Consider the following 23,735-nt stretch of genomic DNA (forward strand, 5'->3'; position numbering starts at 1 on the left):
TGCATACCCACTGCACATACAAAATCTGACCACTTATCTGATATGAGGATTGTGTTTGTCAAGGATTTTTTGATTACTGATCAAACACCTGTTGGTAATGATAAGGGTGCAATGACACATGAGTCCTGATTTAATTACTGCATGCATTAATGTGGGATGTATCAGGAATTCTTGTTGCTCACCATTAAGAAATGAAAGGCACTCTGAGTTTATGTGAGTGGTTTACACCCAAAAAATGCAGATCTTTATTGTTTCTGTGACAATGACAAGACAAACAACAGTGCTCTTAGAAATGTATTAAGCTAAAATAACACTGACAAGATATACATAGGTAATAAAATGCTGTCTCTTAAGGTTTTCTGAAAGGAGACACCTACCCCACAGGTTTTTTTTTTTTAATTTAACGTGTTTTTAAACATTATAAATTCATTGTAATCCTCCGATCTGTTACAAAAATACATATTTGAATATTTATTAGGGTCAATTCATGAATTAAAATATAGTATGGGATTGTTAAAATATATAAATTACATATGTTAGCAAAGATGTGCTATTGCATTTGGTTCTTATGTGGTGTACATTTGCCCTTTATTAACCACTTTAAAGCACCCATTGACATCTTAGGTTTGTCAGTCACAATCATTGATTGGAAAGTTTCTCCTCCCAAAAATAGACATCAGAAATTTGGAATGGAAACTTTTCATCTAAAATACTGTGTGCCCATTTATGTGTGGCTTTTCAAATATTCTATGGTCTAGAATGACCTTATTTCACATCATACTGAATGTCTACAGAGAACTATTTGGAAATAATGTGTAAATAAAGAAAGAACTAAAGGAGAAATTGATATGGAGGCATTTCAAAATAAGTATATTACATAAATACATACTGGTTGAAAAAAAATGAAAATGGTCTACATTTTTTGCAGTTTACATTCAGAATAACAACATTTACAGTATCTAGATTCAGTACGATCTGACATGAACATCACAAGAAGATGGCAAAAGTGCCATTTGGGTTTCACTGGTTCTTGAAGAGACAGAAAATCTGTGACACATCAGATAACATGGTTATTCACTTACGCACAGAGATTTACAATATTAGACATGGGGATCGGTAAACAGAAACAAAGATCAATTTATAAACACAGAAAAGGAACAGTGACAAAGGCTCACAACACCGACCACACTGTCCTCCATCTTCTCCACCTCACAGTCATCATCATGCACTCCAGTCTTGTGGGGAAATACTTGAATAACTAATAATTGTATAACCGCCTGCATAAAAAAAGAGACAAATGTATAATTAGTGGATATAGATAGACATTTATTAATTATTACTTATCAACAGATCAAGAGTGATCATCATCATCATTATCATCATCATCATCATCATCATCATCATCATCATCATCATCATCATCATTATTATCATTATTATCATAATTATTACACATTGTATAAGCAACATATTAATGTTGTAGCTAATCATGGCGGAACTATTTTGAACTATTTTATATCCTATTATATAAAATTAAAATACTGAATAAAATACTGTTATATACTTTATATACTGTTTTAGTTTAATCTCTAAAAATGTATTATAGTTTTAAAAATTGATCATATACTGATTGTAAAATCTGTAAAGTAACTTCAGTTGTAAACCGAATGTTGTTGAGTAGAAGAAAAAAAATAGTACAATAACATCAGAAATAAGGCGTAATTGAATAAATTAACTTTTTCAACACTGGAAACCTGAAGAATTTAATTATGCAGAACTATTGCTACTAGCTGTGGCACAGCTAGCGATGAATTAACATTAACCATTTATATATCATATAGTTATTTTCTTCACCTTGCAAATGCCCTTTATCACTCTAAAGGTTACGTTTCATACTGACAGTCTGTGAGCATGAGAATGTTGTCTATTTAAAGGAATAGTTTAATTGTTTTAACTATTCAAAAATAGTTCACTTTTATTTTACTCAGATTTAGATGAGAAGATTGGTATCTGATCTTTCAATTTAAGAAAGGGAATAAGCATATTTCCCAAAATGTCAAACTATTCTTTTAAATCTTAAAATACAAAAATCTACATCAATCTACATCAATGCAAAGGTCGGTTTATTTTTTCATCATTTATTTTAGAAACAATGCACACAGGACAGTAGGGGTAATATATGATTTACCATTGTTTAGTCATTCTATTAAATTTACATTATATTGATTGTGACAACTGGTATTTTTAGCAAAGCTGAGGAAAATAATAACCTTTCCAGATGAGGTGATTATAATATACGATATAGTAAACACTAGTGTGCTGTTGTTTTTTATTTGTATAACGCCTGGATTGTGTGTTTCTTGTTTTATTGAGAAACAAGACACACACAGAAACAAGAAACTTTTTAAAGACATTTTTATAAAGCAGGCAGCATGTGAATTTTAAATTCTTTTACATTTATGTTGTGCTCCAATTAACTGTCACTTTGTCTTTTTAATACCAGTTATTAATAACATAGTGCACCTCACATTATATTATTATTGAATACACTGAATGTATATGATATACAAAATACTATTCTCTTCCTTCAGTGTCTCCTTTAGCTTGACAAATAAAATGCTTGTAGTGCTTGAGATGACTATTTTTACTGCTGTGTTTATTTAAAACCCAGCATATGAGTAACCATTACATCAGCTACCTAAACTATGAGAGTAACAGTATATTCAATGAAGCTAAAAGTGTTACCATAATGTCTTGAGGTCTCAATTCTTTCTCAAGTGTCTTAGCCGTTGGCATTCCACGTATTTCCAAAAGAACCTTTTGACATTTCATCTGTGATATTTATGATGGGTAGTCCTCTGTGGAAAGAGCAGGCATATAACAATTTACCATTTCATCTTTCTGCAACAATTCATGTATTCTTTACATGAAATGACATTTAGAAACAACAGGAAACATTTACACAAAGTTACTTAAAACGTTGCAATTATATGTAACTTACTTGAACCCTTCTAATGGCACTGCTCCGTCATCTTCTGCCAGTATACTCTGCTCTTCCTCCTGAAGGAATAATAAGATTAAATACATGCATTAAAAAAAATCATAAAATACATTGAAATTGACATGCATGTTGTGATGAAAAGGTACAGCACCTCTTCAAGATCCTCAAGCTTCTTCTTCTTGCTCTCTGGCATAAGGTCATCCAGCCAGCTCATCTCTCTCTTGGAGAAGACGCAGTCCATTAGCTTTCTGATAAACACCAAAGCCAACACCTGTGGCATTGAAAAAACATATGAATTCAGGTATTAGTGGAATCAGCAAAAATTTGCAGTACTGAGTAGTGGAGTATGGAGGTGGAAATGAGACCCAAATCAGATTTATTGTGCTATTTTTTTTTGTTTGAGTATGACACATTTGTTTACAAAGTCCTGCAGATAGAATAATTGGACTGTTTACACACCATCATGGGAAAGACAATGGCAGCCTTGGAGGTCTTGATAACCCAGAGAAGAATCAAACAAGTGAGTTGGACGATGGTGAAGAGGTGCACCTTCCTCAGAGGTACATGTCGCAGGTAGATGAAGTCTGGCTGGTGCTTGGTTGGCATACCGAACAGTGTAAGACGGTCAAAGAACTGCAGAGGATGAAGGATACACAGCGCTTCAATTATCGTATTTTGGATAATTATATATATATATATGTATGTATAGAGAGAGAAGAGAGAGAGAGAGAGAGAGAGAGAGAGAGAGAGAGAGAGAGAGAGAGAGAGAGAGAGAGAGAGAGAGAGAGAGAGAGAGAGAGAGAGAAATGAATGTGCAGTAAGAGACTTTTATTTATAAAGATAATAATAATACATGTCATACTTTTAAACATGCTTCCATTACCAAAAATAGAAAGTACTTCAAAGTGAAGAAAACAAAAAGAAAACAGGGCAATTAAATAACAGTCAGGTGTTCTGAGAATGGTGGGAACACACTAGAGGCCAATTAACACCTTATCTGGGCAGCCAGACAATATGGAGGCGATCCCCTATCATGGCTTGGTGAGAATCACAGATAATCTGGTAGAACGGTCTTACGAATTGAAATTTAAAACCACTGATCAGCTCTCTGTCTGATTTCAGCAGATAATCTGAAAAAAGTTTCATATTTCATAATGCAGCTTCTGCACAGCTCTTCAAGTGTGTGATAATCGCATTTTTCATTTTAAAAGTGCAGACCACTGTTTTCCTGCCTGACATGACCATGAAGTCTAACAAAAATCTGTCAGATAAATCTGCAATTAACTTTCAACATGAGCTAAATTATTTATTTTACTAACATTACATACAATTACAGAGTCAGTCATCTCAAATGTTTTATCAGGAAAGCATAGCATCTTTGTGGTTCTACATATAGAGAGCAAAAAAAGTTGTATAACATATAGACAGCTTACCTGTATGCCTCTGAGAGAAGATGCTCCCATATAAAGGAATACACCGTACAACACAGGCATAGGAATTAACTGACGGACAAAAAAAAAACATTACTCAGTAAGACCATTATATACTGTATGTCAGTAACTGCTATATTTAAACAGACTTAATGCACAAGAATCAAAATAGACAAAAAGACAGACACTTACCCTAAGTACAGATGTCATGAAGACAGAGGAGCCCATGAGGGTGAAGATCATGAGGCCAGTAATCCGTTGCTCTCTGATGCCGAGGAACTTGGGCTGCTCCCCAGGAGCAGAGCACTCTGACTCGAGCTTCAGGCTGTTGACGTGGGTGATGGAGAGCACAGTAGCTGCTACAAACCATGGCAAACCCATCAGAGAGCACACACCAAGCATCACTCCAACCATGAACAGATCCAGGTGGTACCCACAGCCTTTCTGAAAGGGAAAACACCAGTAAATTAAGCTGCAGTTAAATAATTTTCATGCACTCAGGCATGCTGAGTTCAAATACTCAGCACATCTCCAAGATGCTACATCAGTCCTCTGCTTAAAAAAAAGCACCTTTAGTTTGTGTTCCTTTCTGTTAATGATAACAGCTGTAATCTGCTGGTCCATGAAGATGAGGATGGTGCAAAGCAGAGCTGGAACCACTGTTATGACTGCCGTCCACCAGGGGTTGGGCCCCAGCGGGTTAACGAACCAACCTCTGTCATCTCTGGTTGGCTGATAAGAAATTATTAACACTGGTTAGACATAATTAGTGCATGAAAAATGATTATGTTACTGGAAAAACTGTTGAACATTTTATTTTGTGGTCTTGTCTCACCTTAAATACACTTGGAACCTGTAGTTTTGGAGAGGGGACCCCTAAGGCATAGTCAACCGAAACCATGATGAAGATGGCGAAGAAAACAGCAAAGTCACTGATGATGGACCTCACCTAATAAAGAGGCAAATGTGTTTCAATCTTATTTAGTAGTAAACAGAAATGTTCTCCTTTTTTATCATGCAGTAGCGGTATGACACCACTAGAGTGTATCACTGCACCATCCTATACAACCAAAGCCTGGTTAAACAGAGGTTGTAGCTTTGTCTTCAGTTTAGATCATAATGCATACTGTTGTGATAATGAATGTTGCACAATACCTTTGTGGGAAAATAATTGCTGAACTTGAACTCCTTGAGGAAGGCAGACAGGAGCACAGTACAAAAGAAGAGAATGACACACCAGAAGAGAACATCGGGAACGTATGGTCCATGAGGGCTGCAGGCGCTGCCCACAAACTCCCCTTGCTTTTCAATACAGTCCTGCAAAGATATAGATAGAGGACAGAGTCATTCATGTTTATCATATGATTAGCAGTACATCCGCATCAACAGACTACAAAAACCGGGTGTATGACCATCCGGCACAAAAAAGAGTACAAAAATGTGCTTTTATAGCGATTTGCTATGAGTAATCCAATATAATCCAGCCCACATGGCCTTAATCTCTGCTGTCTCTGTTCCCCATCTGGGAGAGCATGCCACTTAAAATTGGACAACCTATGTACCTAACCTATGTTACACAATGTACTTTGTGTAACTCAACAATTCCTGCTGATGTGTGCATTTAAAATCTCTATGAATGACAGATTCCGATTTTGCTTTTGTTTCTTTTTTTTCTTCTTTTTTGATACTTTTAGTAGCAGTACCTTGACCTCCAGGGCTTCCCAGTAGATTTCCGAAGCAGTGATGTTGTTGGTCTCCCAATACTTTAGGGTGCCATTGGTCGGGTCAGAAGGTTCAACGCATGAACATCTGCGGAAGCACATGAACATCTGGGTGACTGAATAATCCCTCATCTGTCAGGGATTTACAGTACCTCCAAGAAACAGATTTAGTCTTTTTTTCATTATTTTAAACAATATATTTTGTGGGAATTAATGTCCACATACGAGTACAAGGAGAGTTTCTCCAGGTTGTTGTTCTTGTTAAAGGGATAGTGGTCTCCTAAGTGGATAAGTTTCTCCAAGGCCTCGTAGATGAAGATGATGCAGATGAGCGAGGCAAAGGCTTCCTCTGTGAAACGTGTGATGTAACAAACAAGGGAGCTAGCATCTGTGGCCACCAGCACTATACATAGGAAAGCTGTCCACAGACCGATACAGGCTCTCAGTGACAGATAGGACAAGCCATACTCTCTGTGTGGAGACAGGGGGAAAAAGATAAAACCACATCATACATGGAATATTTACTGTTAGTAATACAGTGATTTGGAGGAAGATTATCAGAATGAAATGCAATCCATTTGTCTATATTATCAGGTGATTTAATGGTCTGTAGGAGTCAAGATGTTTGAGAGATGGTACATTCATATCATATTCATATTCTGTATATTCATATACAGAATTTAACCTAGAGCAATCCAATAAAATATCAGACAAATCACTAAATTATGCAATGTATAGATGACATGTATTTCAAGTGATTGACTATTTAAGTGAGCAGTGAGATTAAATTAAAACATACTTGCAGAATTTGAACAATATCTTTTCAAAGACCAGCACTGGCCCTGTGCTGCCCAGAATGGTAAGAGGCTGCCCAGCAAACAAGGAGTAGGCTATTCCGGTCAGTGAGGCTCCAAACAGTGACTCAATTGCACTCTGGAAGATGGAAAAGAGGAGCAGGAAATGATTGACAGAACATTGCCTGGAGCAAAACAGAATTGCTGGTTTAATACACTGAAATTCTACTGCAATGCACAGTTAATCTTGGCAGTATGTTTTGAACATCTATAACAAATAGCAGGTGTTTTACTATGCGTCCTTCTGTTGCCTCGCCCAGAAGTCCTCCAAAGGTGATGACTGGGGACATGCAGGCACAGTAGAGGAATAGGAAAGAGGCCACACACTGCAAACTAAAAGCGTCATAGTAGTCGGACAGGTAGTGAGGTGCTTTGCGCTTGATGTCTAGAAAGAGACCACCAAACCACCTAAAAATACAAAGATAACTGTCAGTTATACACAAGTCAAATTCTCATTTTAAAACAGAAAAGATAATCTACAATATAAATTTAGTTAAAATGAATAGATTTCAGTTTGACAAACCTATTTTTGAAAGGTGTATAAGATTGTGTGTTCCTTCTACTGCTTTCTTCCCAATGTTCAACTCTTGAGTATGGTTTAAAGCTTACTGTGCTATGTCCCTGTGATATAAAAGTCTAGCTACAAATAGAAATCCCAAAGCTGTATTGTTTCTATGGAAACCACTTTGACTGCAAACTACACACCAACTTTACCTAGAAATAGATAGTCAGCATTACAATTAACATATTGTAGAAAAGTGGTGTTTTGGAGTACAATGGCTTTATTGTTTTTATCTGCAAATTTTAGAAAACCTTTAATAAATAAAGACTGTTGAAAAATGAGTGTTCTGAGCAGGAGCCAGCCAGACAATATTTTCTGGTAGAGACATAAGACCAATTATTATGAACAACTACAAAACACATCTGAGCACCAAAAACACAAATGTCAGTCATTTAACTCATAACGCGGTCTCAGAAGCAGATCAACAAATATCTTTATCTATCGACAACTGTACTTTAAGTTCCACTTACTTCTTCAAAAAGCCCTGTCCAACAAATAAACAGCAAATGTAACAAAATGAATGCATTGCATTGTGTAAATCTGGCAACTTTAAATTATATGGTGAGAATTTTCTGGTCTCTGCACTGGAAGCTCAAGAGCTACATATGGGGCACCCTAAAGACTTTTTAAAAATATATTTTTGTAGACAGGTCTACTTGTGACACCACATGACATCTGTGACTCACTCACCTTCCAGTGCGCTGCAGTTCTGGACCCCCATGACCACCAGGTTCTTCTTCCTCATCACCTTCTGCTAATGCGTTGTTACTTTTCTTTCTCTTCTCCTGTTTAACAAACAATGCACAGAAGCTATCTTATTTTTCATGTCTGAAATCCAAAGAAGGAGAAAAGCAGGCAACTAACAGCCTAACTCACCTGAGAAGGTACATTTTTTGGTGGCTCTATCCGTATGGATGGGTCCCATTCTCCTGGAGGCAGGACTGTCACTTGATCGAGGAATTCATCAATCCCAGCGATCAGATCATTACGGTCTTTAGCTTTATAAGCAACATCATGGAAAACCTGGAAGTTGAAAAGTACAGTACAGAAGATTTATAACTGGAAAAAAAGCACAGACAGAACCAAATCTAGGATATTAAAACATATACACTATGAAACAAAACCCACTGGCTCACTGTTCTCCCCTGTAAACTATCCAGTTTCATCAAATCTACTCATTCCAAAGAATTTCTAACAGTGAGTTTGGACTTTGTCAAAGCCCATCTTTTCCTCTATGATGATGGATGGCAGCCTAAATCCTGGACAAAAAGGAGGACAGGAGGGCTGACTAATCGCCAAAAGCTTGTCATAAAAGCTCTGAGCTGTGTTTCATGCTGAGAAATGTTCCATCACTTTAGGAATTTGTTAAGTTCTGCTGGACTGTGAATTTATGCAAACTGCTTGCAGAAAATCTAAATACGGCATCTGGTTGACATTCAAACTATTCCAGCCTCTTTTCCCCAAACATTAAGGAATTAATAAAATCTATAAACTAATCCTTACCTCATCTGTCATAAGTGTGGCCATAGACCTTCCAATCTCATGATACTGAGGCGCTCTACCCATGGGCCCCAAGAGAATAAACAGAAACCTAAAGGCAAAAACAGATAAAAGATTTTAATGCATTGCCAAATCAAACCTAAATCACAACCAACACAGCTGCACATTTACTGAAAAGGTCAGATTGGGCTCAGAAGGTTTATTTATAGAAGGGATTGAGTGGGTGTAGTTGAATCAACCTATTATGACCTTGTGGCGATGGGGACCTCAGCCATCCCACTGAGCAGGACTGCCGGTGAAAGGCGGACAAACGCCACCACTGGCTTGTCCAGAAGTTCCACCTCTCCCACTAAGACATTACACGTCTCTGCTCCTATCGGGATCTTCTTCATGAAATGCAGGTCTGCCTGAAAAGGGCAAAAAGAGGTCTTTACAGTATCATATAAAAGGTCTTGACACCCTTTCTGGCTAGCTTATCATCTAAGCGGCTTTGACTGAGAGCATGCTTTGACAAGAAAAATAATAATAATTGATGTTGAAAAGTGCATTCTACAAATCATTTATAATTTTTTATAATTTATCCTCACATTAAGCCCCCAATAAAATGGTTTGACTGGATTCTGGTCTAAATATAGTCCATCTATCAAGGCTTTATATCTCAACAGATGTAACACAGATGTGCTACAATAATATAATACAAGATTATTCAAATGTAGATGTTAGCATGATTCGTTACATAATACTTCATAAGGACGGAGTTATCTATTGTTGTATACATTTATAATGCCTAGAAGTATATAAAAGCCGACCCTAAATAAGAAACTTAGATCTGCTTTCTAGTCTTTGGTGTATTGGAAAAAATATTGTGCAACCAATTTTGGAATATTAAAGGTGTTGATTCTTCAGTGATAATTATGTGAGGTTGCCTAGTTTTGACTAGCTCCAAAGTGGCTGTTCAGAACTATCCAAAAGATTTTTGATACACTGATGGGTCATGACTTACATAAATCCTGCTGATTCCTAAACTCTTTCAAGTAATATTGATTATTATGCTTTGTGCATCGAGTAGATAATATTCTGCAGCTGCTGCAGAGGTACAATTCTAGTAGGATCATTGCCCTGAAGTGTATAACTTGTAAGAGAAGTTCTATATTTAAGTAAAAAAGCTACTGTTAATGATTTGGTACATTCAGTTCAGCAGTTCCAAAACCACATTCAATGTAAGCAAAGCACATTTTGTAATTGTCTCAGTGAACAGGACAAAGCACATGTAAAGTCAAAACCATATACATTACGCAAAAGGCTTTAACAATTTTATCGTTGTCTTTGCTGTGTGCATTTGTCACAGGGTTATCATCTAGGGTTAATGACTTTTATCATACTTAACATGGTTATAATCCTAATCCCTTACTAGATTACCTTTCCATTGTAAATACCAACAAGGACCTCCTGTTCATAGTTGAAAAAACACAAATCTGCTCATATTCATTAAATATAACATACTAATAAAAGTTTGCTGTATCCCGACAGATCCACACTGTAATTCTCACTCTGATCAAAATGTGATCAGTCCCATTGTTCAGAGACATCATGGTAATCACAATGTATTCTGACATTAAGCCTATATCTTGAGAAACACAGTATGCATTGCAGTGCAACTACACTTACCTTACTAAGCTCCACAGCACTGTCTCTGTGGCTGTCTCCTTTCCCATCATGACCAGCTAACTGAGGCTGGGATGATGACATCTGACCTGGACAATCCAGACAATGAAGTGAGAAATTAGTTACAAAGATCTTGGAACAAAAGTTAGTTTAATTTCCACAGCTGATAACACCATCAAATGCTTACTTGGCTGACCAGAAGCAGATCGACTGTCAGAGCTGCTAGCAGAGATGAGAAGTGGGCTACAGAGCTAGGTCTGATAAGCCCATCCCTGTCAGTTAACTGTAACTTTTTTCTTTTGAAACTTGTAGTTTTCAGGCCCAACTAACATCAAATATTGTGCAGCTCCCTGCACAGCGACACATTTATCTAAACCAGTAAACAGACCTTAATAGGTCAAATCCTGTTGTGATTCTGTGACTTACTGACAAAGAGTGGCAGAGGTTACAATGATGGGGTTGTTTCCTTGCCCATAGGTTTGCCTTTACAATGACATGTGTACAGACATTCAGGGACCTCTCCGCGGGATATAGACACAATGAGGCCACAGCCACAGGTCTTGGTTTCATGCAGTCCAAATTTGGAGTCAAAAGACCAAAAGATTAATTTTTCAGAGTTATTTTTCAACAGGTATGTCCATGCGTTTTCCTCAGGTCCTTTTTGGAGACTCCAAATGGACACTTGGTTACCAAAGCTGTATAACCACAATCAAACACCTATAACTTCACAACCCCTTTGCCTACAATCAAAATATTGGTCTCTAATGAAAGCTGACACCATATTATTATTATTATATATTATATTATTATATAATCATATTTTTTTTGTTTGGCCATATCTATCTATCTATCTATCTATCTATCTATCTGTTTATTTTGCTATAAGTCATATGTCAAGTCCAAGAAGAACCAACCGTGATGACCAAAATGCAGAGTGCGTAATGATATATGGTTCAACTCTTTTACGCACCGGGCGCACGCCGGTTACGCTTGGAGTTTGTTTATGGACAGCCTAGTTTAGTGTCACCGAATATTTCCATAGGCTGGAACAGCTGTCAATCAAAGTAATGTCGTCATTGTCGTCGGTCACATGTCCTCATTGGATTTGGAGACATGTATTGCCTAATCCTAAACACCGATTGGCTTGTGTGTGGTGTCGTCAGAAGCAGGAGAGGCTCACGGTCGTAAATATCTAGTCACGTGTACTCTGAGATGGACGCGCAGGTCAGGAAATGACGTAAACGGACCGCATATGGTTTGTTATTTGTGTTATTACGTTACGTGTTGGACTAAATACATGGACATATTGAGGAAAGTATTTCGGTTTTATGGAAACGGATTTCATATTTCAGCAGAATGGATACTTGGCGAGCTGTACAGAAAGTCCTGAGTCATAAGATGATCGTTGTGGATAAAGGGAAGACTTTGAAGGTATGTAGCATTATAGCTTTTCTCACTTAGCTAAGTGGCTAGCCGAGCTAATCGCTAATACTATTACGGCTGTGAGCAACCATATAATTCGTGAGTGGTCTTGAATGAATCAGGGCAATCTAAGCTTTCCAACAATGTACGGCATGAGTATATATGTTTAAGGGTTGGTGTGTAACACATTCAGAAGAACGTGTTGCTACCTCCTAACATCCGTCCCGTCCCATAGACGGAACAGCGTGCGTTAAGAGGTTAAAACTAGAAATATGTTTTTCCGCTTTGCTATCCTGATCTCATGACCCATCAGATGTATCTTTCAACTCCCATGTTAAGAAACCATTATGAAAGACTACATTATCACAGCCCTCTGGTTTCCTCACCATTCTTGTCCAGGTGGTTTTCAGATGCCCGTCGACCCATGTCAGCAATGGACCGTACAATTGGCAGGCGTTTAGCCAGCTTCTTCTGCGTCTGGTGATGATGCTTCTTCAGCAGTGTTTCACGTACTTTCTTTCTGAGCACATCTCCCAATGGCGCATACAACTCCTGGTGGTCCAGCACCATTCCTACACAAGATGCAGATGAGCTGTGCATTAATGTTTCAGGGTTCTAGCTGAAGCGTTTGTCCTGTGTGGCTTAAATTTAGTGCAAGAGTGATAAGTTTGTGATAAGCTTCCCACAAAGGTAAAATGAGAGTCAACTTATCAAATAAGGAACTTTCCAAATGTGTTAATGGTAACTAAGACATCCTTTTCTGAGTTCAGGGGCCTTTAGTAGACTAAACAACTGTTGGACTTGGCACCAGCACAAGAGTTACCTGCAATCTCTTCAATGGTATTAGCCCTCATGTCAAGCAGCACACTGCCGTTGATAATACAGCTGCGCAGCTCAAACAGGCTATGTAGAGATAGAGTGGCTACATAGGGTTTACTCCATCGCTCTCCTCCGTCCTCAACATCCTCCTCAAACTTCAGCCACCTGTAACAGGAGTGAGAGTTGGAGTCAGGAGAGGCCAGCAGATGGCAAACTGGCCTGCCATCCACTCTAGCTGCATTTCCAAGGCTCATTTATCTTAGTTGCTCTCTTCCCTCATATAGCTCTCGTATCTCTTTTTTTCTCTTTCAGTTTTACTCTTTTTTTATTTTTTTATTTTACTTTTCTTTTCTTCCTTATTGCATCTTATCAGGATATCACTATAAATACTGTCTGATTTACCGTGGTAACATCACACCGTCATTTTGTAAAGTCATAATACTATACTAACAATTACCATAGAAAGAAAGTAATAAATTAATGCCACGGCCATTACAACATTGAATTGCAATTACTTAATGTAGAAGCAGTAACACATAGCTACATCTCTCATCAGTATAAGTGGGATGACCAGTATGACCGGTTCATTCAATCAGAGCTCTCAGTAATGACATGTATTTAGTTACTGTGTGTATTTGCCATGTTAATAACATGATGGTCTGCAATACCTGGCGCTTTCCCTCCACTCAGAATCCTCTCCCTCCCTCACACAGATTTCATCCATCTCTGTGAAGAGGTCATGAGGAATATGCTCCTCGTCATCATCCTCTGTCCCCAGCAGGAACTGCACTCTCTGGGAGGGAGTGTCTGGGTACACAAAGAATTATAATGAGTGATCTAAACTGAAATGGTCATATCAAGTCTTAAGTTAGTAAGACACAGTGGAAAAAAGGTACAACTATTGTGTTTGCACACTAAAATATAAGCAAGTAAGAGGATTGTGGCCAGTACCATAAACAGGAGATTCTCTATCCTCCATGAAGGACCGATCTCTGCCCCTCCGCTTGTGTTTGATTGTATGGTGACGTGAATGCCTGCGATGGCTGCGATGTCTCGTACTGCCCAAAGGGACATGGACCCCAATGTAGAGAGTCCTGTGACCTGGAAATATATTGCACACAGAGGTTAGAGGAGGATCATCAGCAGTGTGTGTGTGTGTGTGTGTGTGTGTGTGTGTGTTTACTTTCAGAAGCTTTACAGATAATCACAATGATTTCACAGATCATGGTTAAGCACTACTTCTTTGTGTTACTCCATTAAGCTTTATATATTTCCCCATGAATTTCTGCTATATCCAGAGCATGTTTACTGTAATGTGCATTGCTCAAATAGTCAATATGTAATAATATAATTCTGCTGCTATATATGATGCAACATTCAGCATAAATACCACCTGTTCTGGCTGTACAATGAACCATTATCTAAATCACTGTGCCATTATAGGTTTGTGAAGTGGTTTCTAGAAGTGAGTTTTGGTTCTGGGAAAACTCAAGTGGGATAAGATACCTCTTGAGGGTAAAAGGCTCAAAAATGAAAATCCACATGCATGTACACATGTACAACCAGGCACAATAATCCACTGTGCCATCTTGATGGAAAAGCCCTCATGTCTATGTTATCTTTAGGGTCCATTGTATGAGTATTATGTAATCTGTCATCAGTTGTGAATGTTAAAAAAATGTAGTGTCAGCAGTGGCAAATTACTTGAATTATTAATGAAAGTATAAATGCAGCATATCTGATAAACATTTAAATACCTAGAATGAAAGTATAGTGTATACTGTATAATATACTACAGTAGTTATAAATAGTTTCATGTTTTCAAGCATACTTATAGCTGCTTTGACAAAGAAAGAGTAAATTCACAGCTTAGTCACTTGATGTGTCAAATGTAGTTATGTTATGTAGCACTTATCAAATATTGAGGGAGTTCATGTTTGCATACTGTTATTATTGCAAATTACGTAGCTACTTACGGCCCACGGTTGTGCAAATTTGTGTTGTTAACACATGTTTCTAGTCATGTTTAAGTGTCTTTAAAACTATGTGTCTATGTTTGTTTTTGTGCAGGTATGAGCAGAGCGTATTTGCACTCGTAAGTCAGCCCACTTATCTCTCTACAGTATGGCATGAAGACTCAGACAATACAGTACAGAGAGTGTTATACATAATGAGTCATAATGATTGGATTGGTAATTAATGATAACACTTAGTTTAAGTGCCCCTATTTGGCATTTATGAGTAGTATACAAGCATTTAATATGTTATAATTAAGCAGATATAAGGACACTTATTTTTCAACAATTATAACTTTTATAACAGGAAATAGCCTGTTTTTCTGCTCTGTTCATTATTGACACCTTCTGAACTTTTTTTTTTTTTAAATGTTCATTAAATTCAATATGAATGTTATACACAGAATGATCTTTTGTGCTGATGTCCCAAGAGCATCCCAATGTATTCTGTAGCATCAAGATGGAAAGAAATCACAAAGAGGAGCCCAACGATGAACCTGACAACCACTGTGTAGAGCCCTTGAAAGCTTTTACATGTCAAATATGTTTTCAGTTAAAGTGTAGTCCTAATATCCTGAGGATAATCCTGTTTCCAAACTCACTGGTGAAACATGATTAGCACACACACACACAACAACCAAGCATTATATTCACAGTAACCTACCTGCGCTTGCATTCCACTCTGTAGATATAGGCTACCTGCATTATGGCCATGTGCCATAACTGAACATACTATAGTGGCTTGCGATTTCCATGAAGCTATAAGTGACACAAAAGGCTTGTTTTTTTATTACAGCCTATGACTACTTACTAAACTAAAAAGATGAAGCCTTTTAAATTCACTGAATTCTGTGTTTTGTTATTTTCACAGAAGAGGAAAGCTTCTGGCATTTAGCTGACCAAAGTGTCTCATATTGATTGTATCTTTGTTGTGCTTTACCACATTTTCAGTGATTATGAAATTGCCAATCTAAACTCAGCTCACCCACAGCTTCTACCTCCCACTCTGCTCTTATCTTTTAACTATGAAATATCTGTCAAGAGAAAAGCAGCAGTGTTGAGGGCAGGGTGGGCGGACTCAGCTGCAGTCTTTTGCTTCTTGAGGCTTTTTGTATTCCAGATGCATCGCATGTCCGTCCAGGTACCTTCAAGATCTTCATCCTCCAAGTCAGCTCTCTGTTGGCACCGTGTTCCTCCTCTGTCCACCACAGCCTCATCATCATTCCTCTGTTGAACACATAGATACAAACAGTTGCACATATTCAGTCTTATAAAATTATAAACATTACTGAGGAGCTCAGTTATATAATATCTTACCGACATCACATATTAAATTGGAATTTGAATAACATATCTTCCAGTATACTTCTGTAGTACTCTGAACTTTGCATGAATTAAAATGTTTGTTGACTTGGTGTTCCCTAGCAGTCGAGGACATTATGAACAAACACATTATCCAACTGAATAGCACAGTTGCCACAGAAACTAATTGCACATGCCATCTAGAAGAGGAAAGAGTTACATCCTACCCCCCAAAAGAAAGCTTTTGGGAACATTAAATTACCTTCCAACAATGAAAGTTTTCCTTCTGTTCAAGACACTTTCTTCACAGACAACTGCAACGCTTTGCTAATAGGAACCAAGCTCAAAAGGTAAATTAATGCTTGGCTTCATTTTTTAAAAGTTAAATGAAATAAATTGGCATTCTCCATAACAAGCAGTTTTTTGTTTTCTTCAATTAATTTTGATTTGTCCACATTTTACTAACACCCACACTTGTCCTTAATTGGTGGAGAGAGACAAAACAATTTGTCAGGCTATAATGCAAATGAAATGACACTGTTTCATTATGATTGCCATAATATTCTGTTAACTTTTCATTGCAACATGCACATTAGCAGGGTGCTGCATAGAGATTATCCAAACCACATTTTCCATCTTATTTTAATAGATTACAAATATTCAAACACTGAAGTGACAGACAGCAAGCATTGCAAAAAGAACATAATCCTCAGTGCAGAGCTTTTGTCAGATTACAAGAGAGAATACTGAATGACCGCTGAAAATGTCATTGAGGCTGTTTGAGCTTACTGTTCTATGGCACCACCAAGCTGATACCACCCTCATAAGTCCTCCACATCCTTTCAACATGTGACAGAGGTTAATAGGCAGATAACCACTTCCAGTGACTTTTTTTTTTTTTTTGACAGCTTGACTCGTGAAATTCAGCAGGACAGGCAGTCATTGTCATAGCATGTGGTAGCTCAGTGCACTTAAATCTAGTTGATTAGAGTCAGATCACTGAGAACACCAACAGTCTGTGATGTTAATGCTGGCCTGCTTATGTAACACTCGAGAAAGAAGATAAGAGGGACGAGGTGGGAAGAGGAAATTAGAATTACTCACAAAGAGCATTATCTGGCATGTAACATTCTAGGATAAAAACTCAACTCACCTGCTTTTACCTATATTTTAAAAACGATTTGTCCGTCATTATATTGCAGTTTTGCAACATTACACAGATGTTTTCTGAGTCTGAACATCAACACTTGACTCAACACAAACATTCAAAGAGTGTATCTTCAAACAGTGAATGAGACACCAGACAACACCAGACAGCCAAGAGTGGGGACAGAAGCTGCTGTGAAGTGAGGTGACGATAATCAACACAACTGAGGAAAACCAATGGCCCACTTAGCTTTCTAGTAGTGAAATTTGTGCCTGTGAAGACTTTAGGAAAAAATCTAAGCTATTTATAAATGATCCATTGAAATCACAGTTACGTTGCAATATGTACCTCTGATCAAATTCTGGTTGTATGTGAGGAAATAATTAAAATAATTTTCTCATTCATTAATTTTTTGACATCGATGTGTGCTTTTATTTCGAAGGGCAGATTTTTCTGCCCTTCGAAATGCTCTTCATTTGAAAAACTCCTAAGGCATGAGTTTTGTATACTATGAGAAATGTGGTAATACTTTGCACACGTAAAATTGTTGTGCATTTACTTGTTTGAGAGGGTTTCAGCTACTAGCCTTGCAGCTTTTATAAAAGTAATCTAATGCAAACCGTTGTGGATGTTCTTGTGAGAATTTCCATTTTGTTTGTAATGTGTAGCATGGGCTAACTTCTATGGTTGATGGTTGATTGTTTGTTTTGTACTTATAAGTAGATGTATGGATAGTCTAGCCAACTTGAATGTTACAGCTTCCTGGTGTACACTACCTTGCTTTTTCAAACAACATGAACTTGGACTGGTCTCATCATGTTTTAATAATGAAGCAAATAGACTGCATGATACTAACTTATGAACATTTTTTACCCATTGACTAATTATTTTGTTTCAGTTCATTATGAATGGTTAAGGTTAATTAAGATTAAATTGAAGTTTATTGTCTTTTTCTTGTGTACTTGCATACACAAAAAAACTAAAATGCTGTACCTCCTAACTCACAACAGTGCATTGAATTGCATTTGGGGAGAAAGTGCATGTCCCAGCTTGATGTTTACAGCTGGTACACATCGACAAGTGACTGGCACTGATGAGGCAGCATTTAGAAGGGTCGGCACCCTACAGTCATCAGCTCCACGTGTACAGAGTAGTGAGTAGAAACCACCACAGCATCCTGGTATCATGATATCACGGTATTGCCAGCCTTTATTGAGCCGTTTATTCATGGATCCCTTTTTTAGCTGTTTTGATCCTCACTAGATCTACAAAAATGCCTGGCTCTAGCTTGGTATATGAAACACTTTATATAAGAGCTAGTCGTTATGTTTGTGGTGGTGTCAAAAGGATTTATGTACAGTGACCATTTTCGACTACTCTCAGACTGTCATATTTGGTTGAACTCATCAGTCTCAGCTATAGTCAGGCTATATCATACACAGCTCATTTTAGTGTTAATGGTAGTATTTGCATTCCATTAATACTGCTGTATGGAGTTTGTAACATGCTGACATCAAAAAGCAGCATATTAGCATGCTAACATTAGTATGTTGGCATGCGTAGAGTTTGCATTCTAATATAGCTAATGGCAGTCCTCTATGACTCATGAATTCCTGTACAAATTGTCAAGGAAATCCAGTAGTCCATTTGACTGGATTTTTTAAGAGCTGCTCTCTCACTCAGCCATTAAAGTATATGGGTCAAGTGGGAACCTGCAGGTAGGGCCAGCAAGTGAGATACATATTCAGGGGCTCCACACAACATGAAAGCAAACCTGGAAGCTAAAAACTTTTGTGGCATATGCACCAGCTGAGCAATTCTTATTGGACTGCATACTATTTCCAGTCAGGTATCCAACTCTTGTAATACATATATGCCAAAGTGTTGGACTAGCAGACTGAATGCTATGGGATGACCAACAGAGCAAGGTGCTCAGTAGCATGGTTAAAAACAAAATGCATCCTTTTAAATATCATTTTTCAATATGTGGCAATTCACTGATACATTTATAAACAGAAACATCGACATACACTTTGTTTAAATTCAAGAAACACCACCATTTGATTGTAAGCCCTCATTCAGAGATGCACTACAATGTCTGTTGAACAAACTGTGAAATACACTATATTGCCAAAAGTATAGGCTCACCTGCCTTGACTCGCATATGAATTTAAGTGACATCCCATTCTTAATCCATAGGGATTAATATGACGTCGGTCAACCCTTTGCAGCTATAACAGCTTCAACTCTTCTGGGAAGGCTTTCTATAAGGTTTAGGAGTGTGTTTATGGGAACTGGCTCTCAGTCTCTGCTCTAATTCATCCTAAAGGTGTTCGATCGGATTGAGGTCAGGACTCTGTGCAGGTCAGTCAAGTTCATCCACACCAGACTCTCTCATTCATGTCTTTATGGACCTTGCTTTGTGCACTGGTGCACAGTCATGTTGGAACAGGAAGGGGCCATCCCCAAACTGTTCCCACAAAGTTGGGAGCATGGAATTGTCCAAAATCTCTTGGTATGCTGAAGCATTCAGAGTTCCTTTCACTGGAACTAAGGGGCCAAGCCCAGCTCCTGAAAAACATCCCCACACCATAATCCCTCGTCCACCAAACTTTACATTTGGCACAATGCAGTCAGACAAGTACCGTTCTCCTGGCAACCGCCAAACCCAGACTCATCCATCAGATCACCAGACAGTGAAGCGCGATTCCTCACTCCAGAGAACACTTTTCCACTGCTCTAGAGTCCAGTGGCGGCGTGCTTTACACCACTGCATCTGATGCTTTGCATTGCACTTGGTGATGTATGGCTTGGATGCAGCTGCTCGGCCATGGAAACCTATTCCATGTTCCTGTTCTTGAGCTAATTTGAAGGCCACATGAAGTTTGGAGGTCTGTAGCAATCGACTCTGCAGAAAGTTGGCGACCTCTGCGCACTATGCACCTCAGCATCCGCTGACCCTGCTCCGTCATTTAATGTGGCCTACCACTTAGTGGCTGAGTTGTTGTCGTTCCCAATAGCTTCGACTTTGTTATAATACCACTGATAGTTGACTGTGGAATATTTAGGAGCAAGGAAATTTCACGACTGGACTTGTTGCACAGGTGGCATCCTATCACTGTACCACGCTGGAATTCACTGAACTCCTGAGAGCGACCCATTCTTTCACAAATGTTTGTAGAAACAGTCTGCATGCCTTGGTGCTTGATTTTATACACCTGTGGCCATGGAAGTGATTGGAACACTTGATTTAACTTATTTGGATGGGTGAGTGAATACTTTTGACTTTTTAGTGTATGTGACTAATGACCACTGCCAATAATCATGATTTTCTGAGCTGGGAACCCTTCTGTGTTGATTAGAGACAGCAACACACATCTGCTTTACCAATTCACAAATACTGGCTGTTCCTAAACGCAGCCAAACTGAGTCAAGCATTTATTAGGTTGTTTTATCCTGAAAGCTTGCTTGATATCAGCTTTTCCCTGAGCGATATTGACCATCAGTTGGCCATCAAGGCATTATGATAATGAAGGGTACTGCTGTTCACAGCTGCAGTGCCACATGGGCTGGCTAGGCCACAGGGCTGATGTTGATAATCTGTCTACAAATACACAGGGCATGGATCAACTCCCTGCTCAGATTAAACTGCCAGTATGTGATACTAAAACACCAACCCACATTAGCTCATACTAAATATACACTGTGTTATATTCAATGGTGGCATTTCTAAAAGCTATTACTGTCCAATGCCTAAACTACAAATTAATAGGTGCACCAAATCAGTGCAGCAATCTGGAAGGTCTACTTGAAGCAGCTCCTTGATAGTTCTGTAAAAGAAAAAAGAACTGCTGTTTTGTGGGTGAGCTGTTGAAAGGGATTGACTTGACAAATGGATGCTAGGATGTTTCAAAATGTAACATAAAGCAGAATAGGCCCAGAAGAAGACTTTGTGGGAAAGTAACAGTCAGCTACTCACAAAATCAGATTACAGGACTGTCACACCACACAGCTGAAGTGATATGATAGGATGTGGCACACACTTGGATCTGATCCCTACAGATGGCTGTGACAATTTTGGAACCATCAGTGGCAGCAATATTATTAACTGCATCAGCTTTTAGATTGCACAAAATGCACTATAATCCTTAAATGTTTCTTCTGTAAACTTCAAGAACATCCTGTAAGAGGACATATTAGTACTACATTTCTTTTATTTTTTTTTGTGTCTGACCACTTTGAGACCTAATTTTGGCAGATTTAATATCCGCAAGCCAAAAGATGGATCAGTAGTGGTCATCAGGGTAAAGCTCTTTTTTACTTATGCACTTTATCAGGCTTTTACACTAATTTTGGATGCTTAGAGAGAAGGGTCTCTATCTACAGAATGTCCTCAATTCAGTTCTATGCATCTTGCTCTCTGTAAAACACAAAACAATTTCAATGTCCTTTGCATCAATAAAAGGCATCAAGCCTCGTCCTACCAGATAGGTGAAGCTCCAAGGAGCCTCCAAGTTTTCAGAATGCATGAGCTCTCCCTCTGTGTCTCCTGCTCTGTAATCAGGTCAGTCAGAGTGCAACACACTCTGTTCCAGCTCCTTTACCCTGCTTCACACCATCCCTGACAGACGCTGATGCCGTTCTGTCATGTTAAACAGCTGTAATTTATAATCGAGCATCTATCGACACAGCCATCATGGTGCTCATGAGATTACAGTGGTGACGTCATCACTGCAGCCCAGCAGCAACTTATCAAAGACAGAGCTTGATTCATACTATGCCATCTCTTTCCTAAATAGATAAACTGGTCATAGTGCATCAAATCAACTTGGTTACTCCAAACAAGGTGTGTTCCTGTGGCTCCACTAGTGAGTCTGTTTCACCTCTATTTAAACTAAAGAATTTGACCCAAGAAAATGCAACAAAAATAAATATTTTCATATAGAAATTAAACCTGGCAGATTCTCTATTTTGACTTTGATCCTCATAATGAAAGTTGTGAAGTTGTGATAATCAAGGAATCTAACTCACCAAACTTCTACTCCCAACTGATGAGCCAAATGGAGGGTGGGCCTGAAAGACAATAAATCACCACTTTAGTTTGTAAAAGGTGAGCAGGTTTATGTCTATTTCAGTATTTAGTACAATTTAACAAGTACAGGAATAATCAAACACTTTTATATTTGAACATTTTTTCTCAAAATCAGATGAAAGATTAACTCTAAAATGCTTTTTGTTTTTAGCTTCTCAAATGTTTGCTGACTTCTAAGGTCAGGATGTGACCTCATATACCAAAGCCACACAGCTCTCAAAGTAGAGCAAAGAAACTCTTAGCCAAAAGCCTGTCTGTCTAAAGCCTTCAGCCTAATGGAAAAATCTGTTTTGATATGAACAGCAAATGGATAATGACAACAAATCTCCTTCAAAATCATCAGCAAAGACCAGAATGGAAGAACCCAGAGACTTTATTTCCTTTTATCTGGATAGTGTTTTATCATTTCTCCAATATACATGTTGCTTTGTGAGGATATTTCTGTGTGAGTTGGTCACCTAAATATGCATTTGTGCAGCTTTAGTGTCAGAGCAGCATCACCTCGCGCCACATTCCCTGCATTTTATGTAAAGCTTAATCTATGCCACCGTGTATTCACATACTAGGATAGCACTAGGTCAACTCTGTCTGAATTTACTATTTTAAAAGCACATCTGGCTCAAGGGGGATTTGCAATATAAAATGATATAGGCCTAGCACAAACTGATGGGACATCACTTATATATACAGTTGGGTTTTTTTTTAAAGTAGCCTAGCTCTCCCATCATGTATAAATATTAAGTAACATGTTGGCTAACTAACTGATTAAAAGTGGTCAACATTGTGAAGTAGCATACTTTCAATTCTCTTGGTTAGAAAAACAAAGTCATTTTCTATCACTATGTTCTGCACCTGTAACTGCTTTCAGTCCCACAGGTTGCTACTGTATTTCAAAACCCAGAAAGATGACGACTTAACACATCAGTTGCAATTACACCATTAGTCTCCACATAGCACACACTGATTGAGCTTGACAGTCTGGACGAAAAAAAAAGGCGTCCTGAAATATTCATCTACATAAGTAAATATTTGTCCCAAAGGGATCAGAGCTCTTTACCGTTGGCAGCAGCGGCTCTATCTGAGCCCCTTGGTCTTTCGGATCCATCCTCTTGTCCCCGCGGTTCACTGGCACCAGAGAGATGGAGCAGAGTGTGTAGTCCCGTCAGGTGTAGCAGTGACTGAGCGACCACACAGCGGTCACATGT

The 23,735-nt window shown here is 38.3% G+C and overlaps 1 protein-coding gene across 1 annotated transcript; it reads right to left on the reverse strand.

Moving 5' to 3' along the window:
- Positions 1-2,782: 2,782 nt before the first annotated feature.
- Positions 2,783-23,635, reverse strand: slc4a10b (solute carrier family 4 member 10b). Its single transcript, XM_053329170.1, has 25 exons — positions 23,588-23,635; positions 22,470-22,511; positions 16,135-16,216; positions 13,926-14,075; positions 13,643-13,781; positions 12,979-13,139; positions 12,542-12,727; positions 10,737-10,822; positions 9,318-9,475; positions 9,072-9,159; positions 8,445-8,591; positions 8,259-8,353; positions 7,240-7,414; positions 6,952-7,085; positions 6,378-6,623; positions 6,135-6,240; positions 5,587-5,748; positions 5,267-5,380; positions 5,002-5,163; positions 4,624-4,875; positions 4,435-4,503; positions 3,461-3,634; positions 3,153-3,272; positions 3,002-3,060; positions 2,783-2,858 (listed from the first exon to the last, which is right to left on the reverse strand). The coding sequence occupies exons 1-25, from the start codon at positions 23,633-23,635 to the stop codon at positions 2,783-2,785; spliced, it is 3,231 nt and encodes a 1,076-aa protein (XP_053185145.1).
- Between the last annotated feature and the right edge of the window lie 100 nt (positions 23,636-23,735).

The sequence above is a fragment of the Scomber japonicus genome, chromosome 11, assembly GCF_027409825.1.
Source record: "Scomber japonicus isolate fScoJap1 chromosome 11, fScoJap1.pri, whole genome shotgun sequence".
In the NCBI taxonomy this organism is placed as follows: domain Eukaryota; kingdom Metazoa; phylum Chordata; class Actinopteri; order Scombriformes; family Scombridae; genus Scomber; species Scomber japonicus.

Coding starts and splice junctions, on each gene's coding strand:
- slc4a10b (XM_053329170.1), bottom strand. CDS start 23,635: ATGGATCCGAAAGACCAAGGGGCTCAGATAGAGCCGCTGCTGCCAACG. Junction 22,512..23,587: donor TAGAGCCGCTGCTGCCAACG/GTAAAGAGCTCT, acceptor ATTGTCTTTCAG/GCCCACCCTCCATTTGGCTC. Junction 5,164..5,266: donor AGGTTCCAAGTGTATTTAAG/GTGAGACAAGAC, acceptor ATTTCTTATCAG/CCAACCAGAGATGACAGAGG.